This window comes from Bufo gargarizans, chromosome 6 (assembly GCF_014858855.1).
Source record: "Bufo gargarizans isolate SCDJY-AF-19 chromosome 6, ASM1485885v1, whole genome shotgun sequence".
In the NCBI taxonomy this organism is placed as follows: Eukaryota; Metazoa; Chordata; class Amphibia; order Anura; family Bufonidae; genus Bufo; species Bufo gargarizans.
Window position 1 is genome coordinate 352,947,351 of NC_058085.1, and position 14,767 is coordinate 352,962,117.

Genomic DNA, 14,767 nt, shown 5'->3' on the forward strand with positions numbered 1-14,767 from the left:
TGTATACATCAATAAAAAAATATTTATTTGTCTACCCCATTAGGCACAGTACCTACCTAGACAGCCACGGACAGCCCCTGTGGACTCTGAAGTGCAGCCAGTGTATGAAGATGGTTATGCATCACTGATCCCCTCTCACACAATCTCTGTAAGCCAAGTGAAAATCAGAAATGAACCTTTTGTCTTGCCCTGTAATGAGAGAGTGAACCTCTGGGCAGACTACGTCCTGGACCCTTCAGAGCACACGAAAGAGACTATAGACTTTCATTACCTGGTAAGTGATATCCCCCCAACCCTGAGGTGCACCAAGTACATAAATTTACAAGATTCATACAAGGCCTCATGCACACAAATGTATTTTTTTTTATCCTTTACCCTTTTAGCTAACCCATTGGAGGGGAGATGGAGGCGGAGAAATCTTATTTATTTTTATTATTCCATTCAAACAATATTTTGGACCAATGTTCGATCCTGTTCTGTGATTGAAATGTAACTTTTTCATAACTCTTTACCTTATTAATCAAGTTAGTCTAATTAGTAACACTAGGAGGGGCACTAGCCATCCAACTTCGTGCAATTATCACCTGAGCAAGTAGATGTAGTTTAGAAATACATTTAACCTTGCCAGTTGGACACGTGAGACACGTTAAATCATTAAGGATAGCCACCTTAATATCAAAATGAAGCAAAACCCCCAACTTATTCTTAATACATTCATAAACTTCCTGCCAAAATTCTTTAATGTATCTACAAGGCCAGGATAAGTGAATATAATCGGCAGATTCTTGATTCCCACGAGCACAAAACTGACCTTTGTCTTCCATACATCTTAGCCACTATCACAGGAGAGAGAGATAATCTAGGCACAAAATTGAAATTGCACCAGGACATGGTTACGATTAATTAAACCACTGCTCATATTTTTGTAAATCCGATCCCAGTGATCCACGGTTCAGCCCAGGAACTTTCCGACACCATCTTGATTGACTGGGATAGGACATACAATCCAACATAGGAGAAATCATTATCTTATAAATGTGTGACACTTTAACCCTATGTCTATGTGGATTAACCAACATATCTACACGCCTATTCTTTGCAATCGTGAATAAACGAGAGTGACCCGTGCAACTAAACGCCGAATATAATTGATTATATCTAAACCAGTCAATTCCACATACACCCTCCATAGATGAAAGTTCTTCATGTGACACAATACTACCATTCCGAACAACCTGCAAAACATATTGTATACCTGATTTTTCCCAGAACAAGTCAAAAAACATAAATTGTTCCAGAAATACATTGCCCTATAGAGAGGTAAACTCAAGTGCTGCTGTGATACCCAATAATTCCTTCATAAATTCCCATGTCTTATCTACTAAATGTATTAAGTGATTACCTGAACTACTTTTCTTCCTCTTTAATTGACCAGATTCTAGTAATTTGAAAATGTTCTCATATCCTGAATCCTGAACCATTTCGTGCAAAATACTATTCTGTTGGAACCGCCAATCCACCTGACCCAACAGGACCATATAGATACTCGACCTGTTTCCTTCCCCAAATTAATTCATTTAGAAATGTTTCATTTACCACAAATGTATTGTTGTCAATCCATATAGGTGAGGCCATCAATACATATAAAAGTTGGGGGAGAATAACCATTTTTTATAAGGGCAATCCTGTCTGCCTTTGATAAGGGCAGCTTTAACCAAATAGCCACTTTTGCTTTAATCTCTTTAATCAGGGAGTAATATTAAGTGAAGAAAAACTTCCAAACTGTGAAGTAACGTTGACACCTAAGTATTCAAAGTGTTAATGTGGGCCTAGTATCTTGACCCCTACTGTATTATTTAACAACATATCTTCTAACGGAAATAAAAAATCTCTCTACACTACAAACAAGCTTAGGTAAGGTATTAGGGGTGTCACTCAAGCAAAATAAAATGTCATCCGCATATAAAGAAATTTTCCCAGTGCGGCCTTCAATCCTGAAACCCATAATTGAACTATCCTAACTGATCTTCAAAGCCAAAGGTTCCAAAAACAAATCAAATAATAATGGGGACAGCGGACCCTGATGCTCACTTCTTGATAGTATAATAGAAGATGTCACTGATCCATTAACAACTATGCGAGCTGTAGGGTTGGAATATAGAAGCTGAACGATTTTAATAAAATATTCCCCAAACCCAAAACGCCTCAACGTCTTCCAGAGGAAACCCCACTCCACCCTGTCGAAGGCCTTTGTTGCGTCCAACGACAGGATGGAGCGGAGGGAGCCCCCCCCCCCCCCCCCCGCACCTGCATGTTTGTAAAGAGTCTTCGGATATTATAATGTGTGCTTTTCTTAGGAACGAAACCACATTGATCAGGGTGTACGATTAATGACCCGCTTAAGTCTAGTGGCCAAAACCTTTGCAATTAGGTTTATGTTTGTATTAGGGCTCATGCACACGACCGTTGTTGTTTTGCGGTCCGTTTTTCACTGATCCGTTGTTCCGTATCTGAGGTTTTTTCTGTCTGATTTAAGTCCTCTTTAAGTCCATTTAGGTCCTCTTCCGGTCCGTTATTGCACAAAACATATCCTTATGGTTTCCGTATTTGATCAGTTTTTACAGAAACAATAACTTATTATTGTTGACTTGAATGGGGCCTCGAACCGTGATTTGCAGACAATAATAGGAGATGCACTACTTTTTTGCAGAACAGCCATGCTGACAAACGGAAATAGAATGCACACGGAGTAACTTCTGTATTTTCTACAGCCCCATTCAAGTGAATAGTTCCGCATATGGTCCGCAAAAAAAAACAACTGAACGGAAGTGGAAAGAAAAAACGATCGTGTGCAGAAATTGGCCTATATGACTCTACCTCTAATGGGTCCTTTCCCTTCTTTTCAATCAATACTATATGTGCCATCATTGATGCAGGTAACTTACAATTATTCAATGCGTCCTTGATAACCTCTAACAAACCAGGGAGCAACTTCTCCCCGTATCTCCTATAAACTTCAAATGGCAAGCCGTCGGAGAGGGGTTTCCTCGAGTCAAGCTTAAAGCTTCTTGTAGTTCCAGCAGAGATATCGGCGATTGTAAACTTTGCCTCTGTTCTGCCGAGAGTTGCGGAAAAGTAATAGTGTCTAAATATTTTTCCAACTCCTCCTCTGACACCTTATTTTCGGATCTACAGTATATAGTTCTGAAAAATATATTTTTTTAAAACGACCCTTATCTCCTCCTGCTGAGTCCTGATACATTATAATACGTTCTGGAGATCTCAAAGCAGGTATGGAGGATTTCTGACCCTGATTCTTTAAAATAACTTTCCAGTATTACCTGCCTCATGAAAAGAGTTATATACAAAAAAATCTCTATATGCATATTGGCCATTAGTTCTCTATTTTCCTTTGATTGGGTCTTATAATATATTTGTTCTTTCTCTCTAGTGTCACTAACTAGCTCTCTTTCCCTCCTAGTGAAGTATTGCTTTAGTGACGTAATCTTACGTATAAAAAATACCCCTAATAGACGCCTTCAACACATCCCAAACACAGCACAAAGGCGCAAAGCCAAGATTAATACTCCAGAGAAATAATATCTCCTCCTGAATTGCCTTAAGATCTTGAATTATCTTCATCCAGTCAGGGTTTATTCTCCTAAGGACCATGCAGCCACCACCCTGACCCAAATTAAGATCAACTACCAAAGGAGTATGATCAGATATAAGCCTGGGCTCAAAAAGCAACTCTTCTAACACTACTAATATAACGGCTATTCACCAATGCTAGATCTATTCGTGACATCAAACTCCCTGAGCTACTTTAACAGGAAAAGTATTTGGTATCTGCGTTCCTACGTCTCCATATATCCACAAAGCCCGCCTCTTTACAAAACTTTGCCAACGGTGATGCATAACTTTTTTATTGATTATTCCCTAAACCCACCCCGGTTCTGTCCAGCTCTAAATTCATCACACAATTATAATCTCCAATTATTATTGTTGCACATTCGTCCTTCTGGTCCTTAAACAATAATAACTGACCCAAAATGTACGGTGAGTATGGGGGTGGGATATAAGCAAATGCTAATATGCATTTTGTGCCATTTAATTGACCATACAAAAAAACTAATCTCCCTTCTCTGTCACACAAGACGGAGATATTCTTATAATCAATCTTATTGTGAATCAAAACCGAAACACCCCTGGAATAGTTTGAGTATACTGAGTGATAACTTTGACCCACCCAGCCTTTGCTGGTTCGGGAAATTGTGTCTTTAGTTAAATGAGTCGCAGTCAAACCAACTATTCCTGGAAGGTGTCGGTGGATCAAACTAAAAATGGCACATCTTTTTGCTCTATCCCCCATTCCCCGTATATTCCACACATGATTTTAACCGACATTTTGGGTCAGAAATAAAAAAAAAAAAACTTAAATGGGACACCTCCAGCTCACCTCCAACGTTAACCTCCCACAACCACTTATCAATGAGGATAAATGTAAAGTTATGCATCTTGGTAGTAATAATCTCTGTGCTTCATATATCCTAGGTGATGTAACACTGGGGGAGACACTTATAGAGGATTTGGGTGTCCTTGTAGATCATAGATTGAATAACAGCATACAATGTCAATCAGCTGCTTCTAAGGTCACCAGGATATTGTCATGCATTAAACAAGGCATGGACTCGCGGGGCAGGAGTGTAATACTACCACTTTACAAAGCGTTGGTGCGGCCTCATCTGAAATATGCAGTTCAGTTCTGGGCACCAGTCCATAAAAAGGATGCTTTGCAGCTGGAAAAAGTACAGAGGAGAGCGACTAAACTGATAAGGGGCATGGAGGGTCTTAGTTATGAAAAAAGATTAAAATAATTGAATTTATTTAGTCTTGAGAAGAGACGTCTAAGAGGGGGACATGATTGACCTATTCAAATATATAAATGGTCCATACAAAAAATAAGGTAAAAAATCGGTTCCATGTAAAATGCCCTCAAAAGACAAAGGGGGCACTGCCTCCGACTGGAGAAGAAAAAGCTCAGTCTCCGGAAGCGTCAAAGCTTCTTTACTGTAAGAACTGTGAATCTGTGGAATAGACTTCCTCAGGACGTGGTCACAGCAGGAACAGTAGACAGTTTGAAAAAAAGTTTAGATGAATTCCTAAAAGTAAACAACATTAATGCTTATGAAAATGTGTAGAAATCTTAGTTTCATTTGCTTCTGGGATTCGCGTCCCCATCTATCCCTTGGCTGAACTTGATGGACTTATGTATTGATGTATTTTTTCAACCATATTAACTATGTAACAATGTAATGCCTACCTCCCTTGTCCCGCCCATCCTAATCCCCATCCTATTATCCCCTGGAATTAACCTGGGAACTCTAACCTGTTCATACTAGTAGTCAGTCAGGAGTTTGGTTAGGGTGTTACTAGGAGGTGTCCATCTTCCTTCCCTAGTTCTCAGGCCTGATTCCCTGTTCGTTCTTCCTTTTGGAGGAACAGGTAGTCTTGTCCCTGTCATTAGTACCAGGGTCCTTTAGGGCTTAAAAGGACTCTAGGTATTTCTGTGTATGAACACACCTACCTCTGGGTCTGTTCATACTGGTAGTCAGTAAGGTACTATTGTTAGGCGTTAACTTCCCATAGTACCATGCAGTCCCTAAAAGAGACATAACCTGCTTTTTTGTTGTAGAAGTGGACGCATCCGAGGTGGGGGTAGGAGCAGCTTTATTGCAGGGCCCGTCACCTGGTATATGACATCCAGGTGCCTTTTTCTCTAAAAAACTATTTTCCGCAGAGAGAAATTATGATGTGGGTAACAGAGAGTTACTGGCCAGTAAGTTGGCTTTTGAGGAAAAGCATCATTGGTTGGAAGGGGCGATTCATCCGATCATGGTGTTTACAGATCATAAAAACCTGGCTTACCTGGAGTAGGCTAAACGACTGAACCCAAGACAAGCCAGATGGTCTTTGTTTTTCACCAGATTCTATTTTATTGTCACCTATCATCCTAGGGTTAAGAACGTCAAGGCAGATGCCTTGTCGCGTAGTTTTCCTGGAGGTGGTGATTTTGAGAATCCGAGTCCTATACTGTCAGAAGGGGTGGTGATGTCCTCTCTTTAGCCTGACCTAGAGGTGAAGGTGTTAGAGGCCCAGGGAGATGCACCGGATTTTTGTCCCTCTGGGAAACTGTTTGTGCCATCGGAATTGCGTCACAAGGTGTTTGAGGAACACCACTGTACGGTTCTTACGGGACACCCTGGGAGTAGATCCACTGACGACCTCATCTCTCGTAGATTCTGGTGGCCAGGGTTGCATGAGTGTGTTGAGGACTATGTGTCAGCCTGTAGTACCTGTGTAGCGGAGAGCTGATATTCCACAGCCAATCTCCACCTAAGATCCCAGTGAGGCTCAGGAACAAGTATCATAAATCCATAGAGTAGTAATTCCAGCAGGCAAAATAGTCCAATAATATCCCAACAGCAATCCCAATGACTGGACGACACACAGCATCAGGAGCAGAACTAACTTTATTTGGACATGGCACACACTTTAAACCCCCCAACAGCCTTATTTACATACAATGGGGCACATAGATGACCATGGTACAAGGAAGGGTGGGGACAGACAATAGCAAGGGCTGATGGGAGATGGAGGAGGGACAGAACAGCTAGATTACTGGTCTCTCAGTGTCCCTGAGACCACACCCTGCTGGGAAAAGAATGGGACAGGAAATAAAAAGGGGGAGGGGAGGAGGCACAGAAAAGCAATGCATCCAACACAGTAAACATTACAGTTTACAATACATAGCCATACAATGAACCGAATGTCGTCCTACATGATCCAAACAGGCCAGGCTAAATACAATCCGCTACAACCTGTGCTCGTGCTAAGGTGACACATACTCGGCCTTCCGGATGTCTACTTTCATTGCCCATTTCGTCCAGACCATGGACTCACTTATCCATGGATCTTATAACTGATCTACCTAATTCTTCTGGAAAGACAGGTATTCTGGTGGTAGTTGATCGCTTTAGTAAAATGGTGCACTTTATGGCATTGCTGGGCCTACCTAATGCAAAAACACTTGCACAAGTGTTTGTTCACAATATTGTGAAGCTCCATGGCATTCCCTCTGATGTGATCTCAGATCGTGGGACTCAGTTTGTTTCCAGATTCTGGAAGGCGTTCTGTGCTCGACTGGGGGTACAACTGTCCTTTTCTTCGGATTTTCATCTTCAATCGAATTGACAGACGGAGCGCACTAATCAGGGTCTGGAGACTTACTTGAGATGTTTTGTCTCTGAGAACCAGGAAGAGTAGTCTTCGTTTTTGTCTTTACCAGAGTTTGCCATAAAGAATCGTAAATAGGAGTCCACTGGTAAGTCGCCGTTTTTTGGGGCCAGGGGCGTACATAGAAATCACTGGGCCCCATAGCAAGAATCGAAATTGGGCCCCCATTCCCCGTTTATAGCCCCTCCCACTACCCATTCCAGGCCTCTCTCTTTGTTCCATGAACTATTCTTGCTGCTGCGTTTTATAATTTATGCCTTCAGGGCCGGATTGGGATTACAAAACAGCCCTGGCACACAAAATAGGTATAATAGATGCAGTGTGTACAGATGTATAGAGTATACAGCAGTGTACTGTTATGTGCGGTACGAGGTATAATAGATGCAGTGTGCACAGGTATATAGTATATACAGCAGTGTACTGATATGTGAGGTACGGGGTATAATATATGCAGTGTGTACAGGTATATAGTATATACAGTAGTGTACTGATATGTGAGGTACGAGGTATAATAGATGCAGTGTGTACAGATATATAGTATATATAGTATATACAGCAGTGGACTGATATATGAGGTACGACCTGTAATTTATACCTCATACCTCACGTCAATACACTGCTATATTTACTCTATACCTGTACACACGGCATCTATTATCCCTCGTACCTCACATATTACACTACCGTATATACTATATACCTGTACACACTGCATATATTATACCTCGTACCTCACATATCAGTACACTGCTGTATATACTATATATCTGTACACACTGCATCTATTATACCTCCTATCTCACATATCAGTACACTGCTGTAGATACTATATATCTGTACACACTGCATCTATTATACCTCGTACCTCACATATCAGTACACTGCTGTAGATACTATATATCTGTACACACTGCATCTATTATACCTCCTACCTCACATATCAGTACACTGCTGGATATACTATATATCTGTACATATTGCATCTATAATACTGTGTAATATATGCAATGTATATATATATATATATATATATATATATATATACACAGAGCAGTGTATTGATCTGAGACATACAAGGTATAATACTATAGATGCATTGTTTACAGAAATATGTGGTCAGTTATACATTATGGTCACTGTGTGTGTGAGGTACATGAGGTAGTGGTCACTGTATCTGTCTGAAGTATTATACATGAGTGAGCAATGAGTAAAAACAGGGCATAGGGGGGGGGGGTTAATGATGAAAAGTGGAGGGCCTCTCTTACCATTCCATTCCAGTCTGTATGGATCAATGCAGAGCTGATTGTGAACTTCTAATACTTGCTGTTAGGGGTTGAAGGACCTGTGATGTACTGCACTTAATACTTGTTGTTAGGGGTTGAAGGACCTGTGATGATGTCATCATAGGTCCTGGCAGATGTACCTTTCAAAACTAGGAACTACACCATTTTTGGTGAAGTTTCTTTGCTACATCCTGCAGGACCTGTGATGTTGAAGATTATGTCATCACAGGTCCTGGCAGATGCACTGTTCTAACCTGGGAACTACACATTACACTGTGCAGTTCCCTTGCAGGACCTGTGATGACATCATCAAAGGTCCATTAGCTTTAGAAAGATAGACAGAAGTAATTAGGGGGCGGGGCCTCTCCTCCACTGTGGGACCCTCTTCCTCACGGGCCCCATAGCAGCTGCGTGGTCTGCCTATATGGAAGGTACGCCACTGTTTGGGGCATATGGGTTTCACCCACATTTTGGCACATTTTCTGGTTCTGATACTTCTAGTATCCCTGAGGAGCAACGTTTTTCGTCATCATTGTCATCTGTATGGCGGAAAATTCTAAATAATTTGATGAATATGGGCAACAAGTATAAATGTGTGGCTGATAGAAAATGTACAAATGGTCCAGACCTAAGAGTGGGAGATTCTGTGTGGCTGTCCACAAGAAACATTAAGTTGAAGTAAGGAAGTTGGGTCCAAGATTTATTGGTCCATATAAGATCACTGCCATTATTAATCCTGTAGCTTTTTGTCTTGAACTTCCTCAGGCCTTGAAATTGATAATGTGTTTCACAAATCTTTGTTGAAGTGATATGTTGAACCCTTGGAGCCGTCTTCCTTGCCACCCGCTCCTGTCATGGTGGACGGTAGTTTGGAATTTCAGATCGCCAAGATAATTGACTCTCAAGTTCATCGTAGATCTCTTCAGTATCTTGTTCACTGGAAGGGTTATGGACCAGAGGAGAGGATGTGGGTACCGGGTCCAGCATCTGATGTGAATGCCAGTCGTTTGGTGAGAGCTTTTCACAGGTATCACCCGGATAAGGTCGGTCCTGGGTGCCTGGAGGTCACTCGTAGAAGGGGGGCTACTGTCACGGACGTCGCCGTGACAGGTGGCAGGAGATCGGTGAGACTGACAACACGTGGTTTGATCTGACAGTTTTTTTTTGTGGATCTAAGGATCAATTGGTGTCTGTGTTGTTTCTGGGTATGGCCACACCCTTCCTTGCCTCCAGGTGTTGCTTATGTGGTCATTTAACCTTCCTTATTTATAGCTGCTTCTCCCACCTTGTAGTGCATTTTGTAGCTTCTGCTTCATTTGTGGTTTGCTGGTGTGTGGATCTCGGCGGAGTTCCTGGTGCTTCCTTTGCCTCATTGAAGTTAAGTCCTTTCCCTTTTGTACTTTGTTTGGGTCCTGTGTGTTGCTTTCCCTATTGTTTGTTTTAGACCTGTAGTAGACTCCTGTTCGTCCTTCCTTTTGGAGGAACAGGTAGTTTTGTCCCTGCCATTAGTACCAGGGTCCTTTAGGGCTTAATAGGACTCTAGGTATGCCTGCGTATGAACACACCTACCTCTGGGGTCTGTTCATACTGGTAGTCAGTCAGGAGTTTGGTTAGGGTGTTACTGTGAGGTGTCCATCTTCCTTTCCTAGTTCTCAGGCCTGATTCCCTGTTCCCCCCTTCCCTCTTACACTCAGTGTGGTGTCTCCCTCCCACAGCGAAGCGTGACACCAGGTCTGTAAAAAATACACAGGATCACTTTGTTCCGCTCCCACTGGGATTCCCAAAATCCTAATATTATAGTGTCTAGCTCTGTTCTCTAAATCAGTGAGTTTGGCCTGTAAGGACCCTCTATCTTCTTTTAGTAGCAGAACCTCAGATTTCATATTGGCGACTTCTTTTTGCAGTGTCGTTACTATAGAGTCCACCTCCTGAGTCCTCATTATTTATATCTGATCAATTACAAGTTACTGACTGATCCCCTATCGGACCTGAGGCCATTACTGGCTGATCTAAGGGGGAGTCAGTATTCATAGATTTCGAACTCTCTCCCTGGGAGTTTTTTTTACAGCGGTTCTAGTTTTTGCTGTTGGAGACTTCAGAAACGTATTAATTCTTTGAGGCCCCTCCTCTGCCCTTTTACCAGGGCAGCCTTTGAAGGATAGTAAGTCTCCAGACTTTCTGCTGTTCTTAGGGGCCATTTATATAGAAGAGCAAAAAAATAAAATAAAAAATAATAGGAGCAAAAAGGTGTGATGTAGAAGGGGGATGCGATTATAGACAGATTTTTGTTTCCTAAAGCAAAGCCCTGTCGCGTCTCCAACTACAGCACCAAAGTTGACATTAATTATGCTATTATTTATAAGACAGAACAGAACAGCAGTTCAGTCAATTGTTGTAATCAAGTCCATTCAGAGGATAAAACAGATTACACAACCGTATTTTGCAGTCTGGAAATCGCGGATCTGCAAAATATGGATACCGTCCGTGTTGCAGCCACATTTTTAGCAGACCGATTGACTTCACTGGGTCCATGGTCATTTTGCGGTCAAGTATAGGACCTGCCCCATCTTTTGTCAGAGCTACATATGGATGCAGAAAGCACATGGGTTATCAGTGTGCTTTCCGCATCCATTTGTCCATTCCGTAAAAAGATAGAATCCGCAAAATGCGAACCAGGGACCCATTGAAGCCAATGAGTCCACAAAAAATGCATACGGCACACTAACCGATTCCATATTTTTCGGATCTGCAATTTGTGAACCGCAAAACAGATACAGTCGTGTGCATGAGGCCTGATTATTATTTTATTATTAAAGGGTTTGTGCAGGCCATACATATTGATGACCTATCATCAGGACAGGTCATAAATATCTGATCGGTAAGGGTCCGACTCTAAGGATCCCCCGCGGATCAGTTATTGGAAGAGGAGGCGGCGCTGTATGCAGGCTCCACTTCCCCTTCATTACACCGGATATCATCTTGCAAGTTTCGGCAGTTCAGTGTAATGACAAGTACTTGCTCTATTGACTTGAATGGAGCGAGTACTTGGAATCACACTATGCCACCGCTACAAGCGAGACGATGGGTAGAGTAGTGAAGAAGAAGGAGCGCTCTCATAGAGCGACACCTCCTGTTTAAACAGCTGATTGGTGGGGTATGGGGTGTCGGACCCCTACCGATCAGATATTGATGACCTATCCTGCTGATAGGTCATCAATATGTATGGCCTGCACAACCCCTTTAAGCCAGTCATAGACATTAGATTCATCTGTGTTAATGTGAGTTGGAATTCAACATGTCCGATCCTTCTGTTGTCAAGGGATATACTGTATGCTACCACCAGAGGTGTCATCTTGTGTTCATAGATTTCTTACCTAAGTTTTTATTGTTTTTCTCACAGATCATTACATTTGGGAGAATTGTTTCAAGCTCAAGTATAAGACACACAATCTCTCCAGATGGAGGTATTTATAGGCCATTGTACAGTGCACTATATGGTCTTGTCTTTTTACTATTGCAATGGAATCATAAAACAATATATCATTTTATTTTGATATATTTTAATTACGATTTTTGTTTTCTCAATAGTTTAGTTTCTTTTCCAATAAGCTGTTTATGGTATTGATGCTCAGACTAAAGCCTCATTCACACGTCAGTGTTCAGTCAGTGATTTCCATCAGTGATTGTGAGCCAAAACCAGGATTGGAGCCTCCACAGACATAAGATATAATGGAAAGATCTGCACCTGTTCTGTGTTTAGGGCCACACCTGGTTTTGGCTCACAATCACTGATGGAAATCACTGACCGAACACTGACTGTGTGAATGAGGCATAATTCACTTAAATCAGGATGTGTTGTAATACCAAACACATGCCACTGATAAGAAAGGGCCAGTTTTTAGTTAAAAGGGTTCTCCGGAATTTTCATGTTGAGGATCAATATCAACCAGGTGCAACTCCCGGTACCCCCCATGATCAGCTGTATGAAGATCATGAACATTACTTTCATCAATCACGTGGCCTAGGTATATCTCAGCCTCACTCAAGTGAATAGGGCTGACCTACGATACCAAGCACAGTGGCTATACAATGTACGGAGCTGTGCTTGGTGAGCTGCGAGGAGGTCTCTGCACTCACCAGAGCTCTGGCGAACTGTCTCTCAAAAGGCGTCAATGCCTTAGGGCAGTGATGGTGAACTTTTTAGAGACTGAGTTCCTAAACTGCAACCCAAAACCCACTTATTTATCTCAAAGTGCCAACACAGCAATTTAACCTGAATACAGTCCAATACAGTGTATCTTCCATGTACTTTATCATTTAGCTTTAATATCCTGCCTACATTCAGTGCTCTGCCTGTGCCGTTAATAGTGCGCCCTTCACTGGTGAATGGCAGGAAAAGTCTAAGGCATATTGGTACACCATAGACTTTTTCCAGGGTGCAGGTGCCCAAAGAGAGGGCTCTGAGTGCTGCCTCTGGCACCCATGCCATAGGTGCGCCACCACTGCCTTAGGGCATAGGTTCTCAACCTTTGGTATACTGTATGTACTCTATGGGGAGATCCTGTTAGTCTCATGCTGCCTCTTAATGTGTAACACAGTAGGATCAAAGCTTTGAGGTACTATGATGCAGTTCATTTCAGTAGTGGGTACCAAGCTTAGAAACATTAAGGTGTCTAGATCTTTAGGAGACCAACCTGGTCAGCTTTCATTTTGCTGGAGTGTAGTTTACGACTTCAAATGGAAAGTCATTTGTCCCAAGAAAAATTCTGAAGGGCGAACAATAAGTGATCCTAATCCTGACAATGACATTGCGTCGGCCAGAGCCAGATAAAAACAATGGTAGCATTTTAGAGAAAGTAAATAACTGTCATATACACTCACCTAAAGAATTATTAGGAACACCTGTTCTATTTGTCATTAATGCGATTATCTAGTCAACCAATCGCATGGCAGTTGCTTCAATGCATGTAGGGTTGTGGTCCTTGTCAAGACAATCTCCTGAACTCCAAACTCAATGTCAGAATGGGAAAGAAAGGTGATTTAAGCAATTTTTAGCGTGGCATGGTTGTTGGTGCCAGACGGGCCGGTCTGAGTATTTCACAATCTGCTCAGTTACTGGGATTTTAAGTCACAACAATTTCAAGGGTTTACAAAGAATGGTGTGAAAAGGGAAAAACATCCAGTATGCGGCAGTCCTGTGGGCGAAAATGCCTTGTTGATGCTAGAGGTCAGAGGAGAATGGGCCGACTGATTCAAGCTGATAGAAGAGCAACGTTGACTGAAATAACCACTCGTTACAACCGAGGTATGCAGCAAAGCATTTGTGAAGCCACAACACGCACAACCTTGAGGCGGATGGGCTACAACAGCAGAAGACCCCACCGGGTACCACTCATCTCCACTACAAATAGGAAAAAGAGGCTACAATTTGCACGAGCTCACCAAAATTGGACTGTTGAAGACTGGAAAAATGGTTTCTTGAACATGACAATGAGTTCACTGTACTAAAATGGCCCCCACAGTCACCAGATCTCAACCCAATAGAGCATCTTTGGGATGTGGTGGAACGGGAGCTTCGTGCCCTGGATGTGCATCCCTCAAATCTCCATCAACTGCAAGATGCTATCCTTTCAATATGGGCCAACATTTCAAAAAAATGCTATCAGCACCTTGTTGAATCAATGCCACGTAGAATTAAGGCAGTTCTGAAGGCAAAAGGGGGTCCAACATTGTATTAGTATGGTGTTCCTAATAATTCTTTAGGTGAGTGTATGTTACCAGCTCTACAGTATATGGTATCATGATCCATGATCTAATGATTTTCCTTAGGGCTGTTGCTTAAACGATGGCACAATCTCGAACATGTTAATTTTTTTTATTTCAATCAGGATTAAGGAGCTTCTTCCCAATTCCTGTCATGGTCAATTCTGACATGTCCCCAGCTTCCACCATCTTAATTTACGCTGGCCTTGATTATGGTAATCTGATTGCTGACAGCCTTAAAATTCCAGTCACTAGCTGCTTTCCCAACACTGTAAGTGGGATATTTTTTTTTTCTTTTGCCACAATTATTTTAAGGCCTAAATTCCTTGGAAATTTAGGGTGGTCAGGCAAGAGGAAAAATGTGAAAAAAGGGGCAACATGGTTTAAAACAAAGTAAACACTATAGTTATATTCACCTTACTATT

General features: G+C 41.9%; 1 protein-coding gene across 1 annotated transcript in view; it reads left to right on the forward strand.

The window, feature by feature from the left end:
- The window catches only part of LOC122942214 (alpha-2-macroglobulin-like protein 1), a 103,104-nt gene that overhangs the window by 8,568 nt on the left and 79,769 nt on the right, over positions 1 to 14,767 (forward strand). Inside the window, exons 2-4 of the mRNA XM_044299714.1 lie at positions 44 to 274; positions 11,980 to 12,043; positions 14,468 to 14,613. Coding sequence (XP_044155649.1) covers positions 44 to 274; positions 11,980 to 12,043; positions 14,468 to 14,613 — 441 coding nt within the window. The remainder of the gene's footprint in view (positions 1 to 43; positions 275 to 11,979; positions 12,044 to 14,467; positions 14,614 to 14,767) is intronic.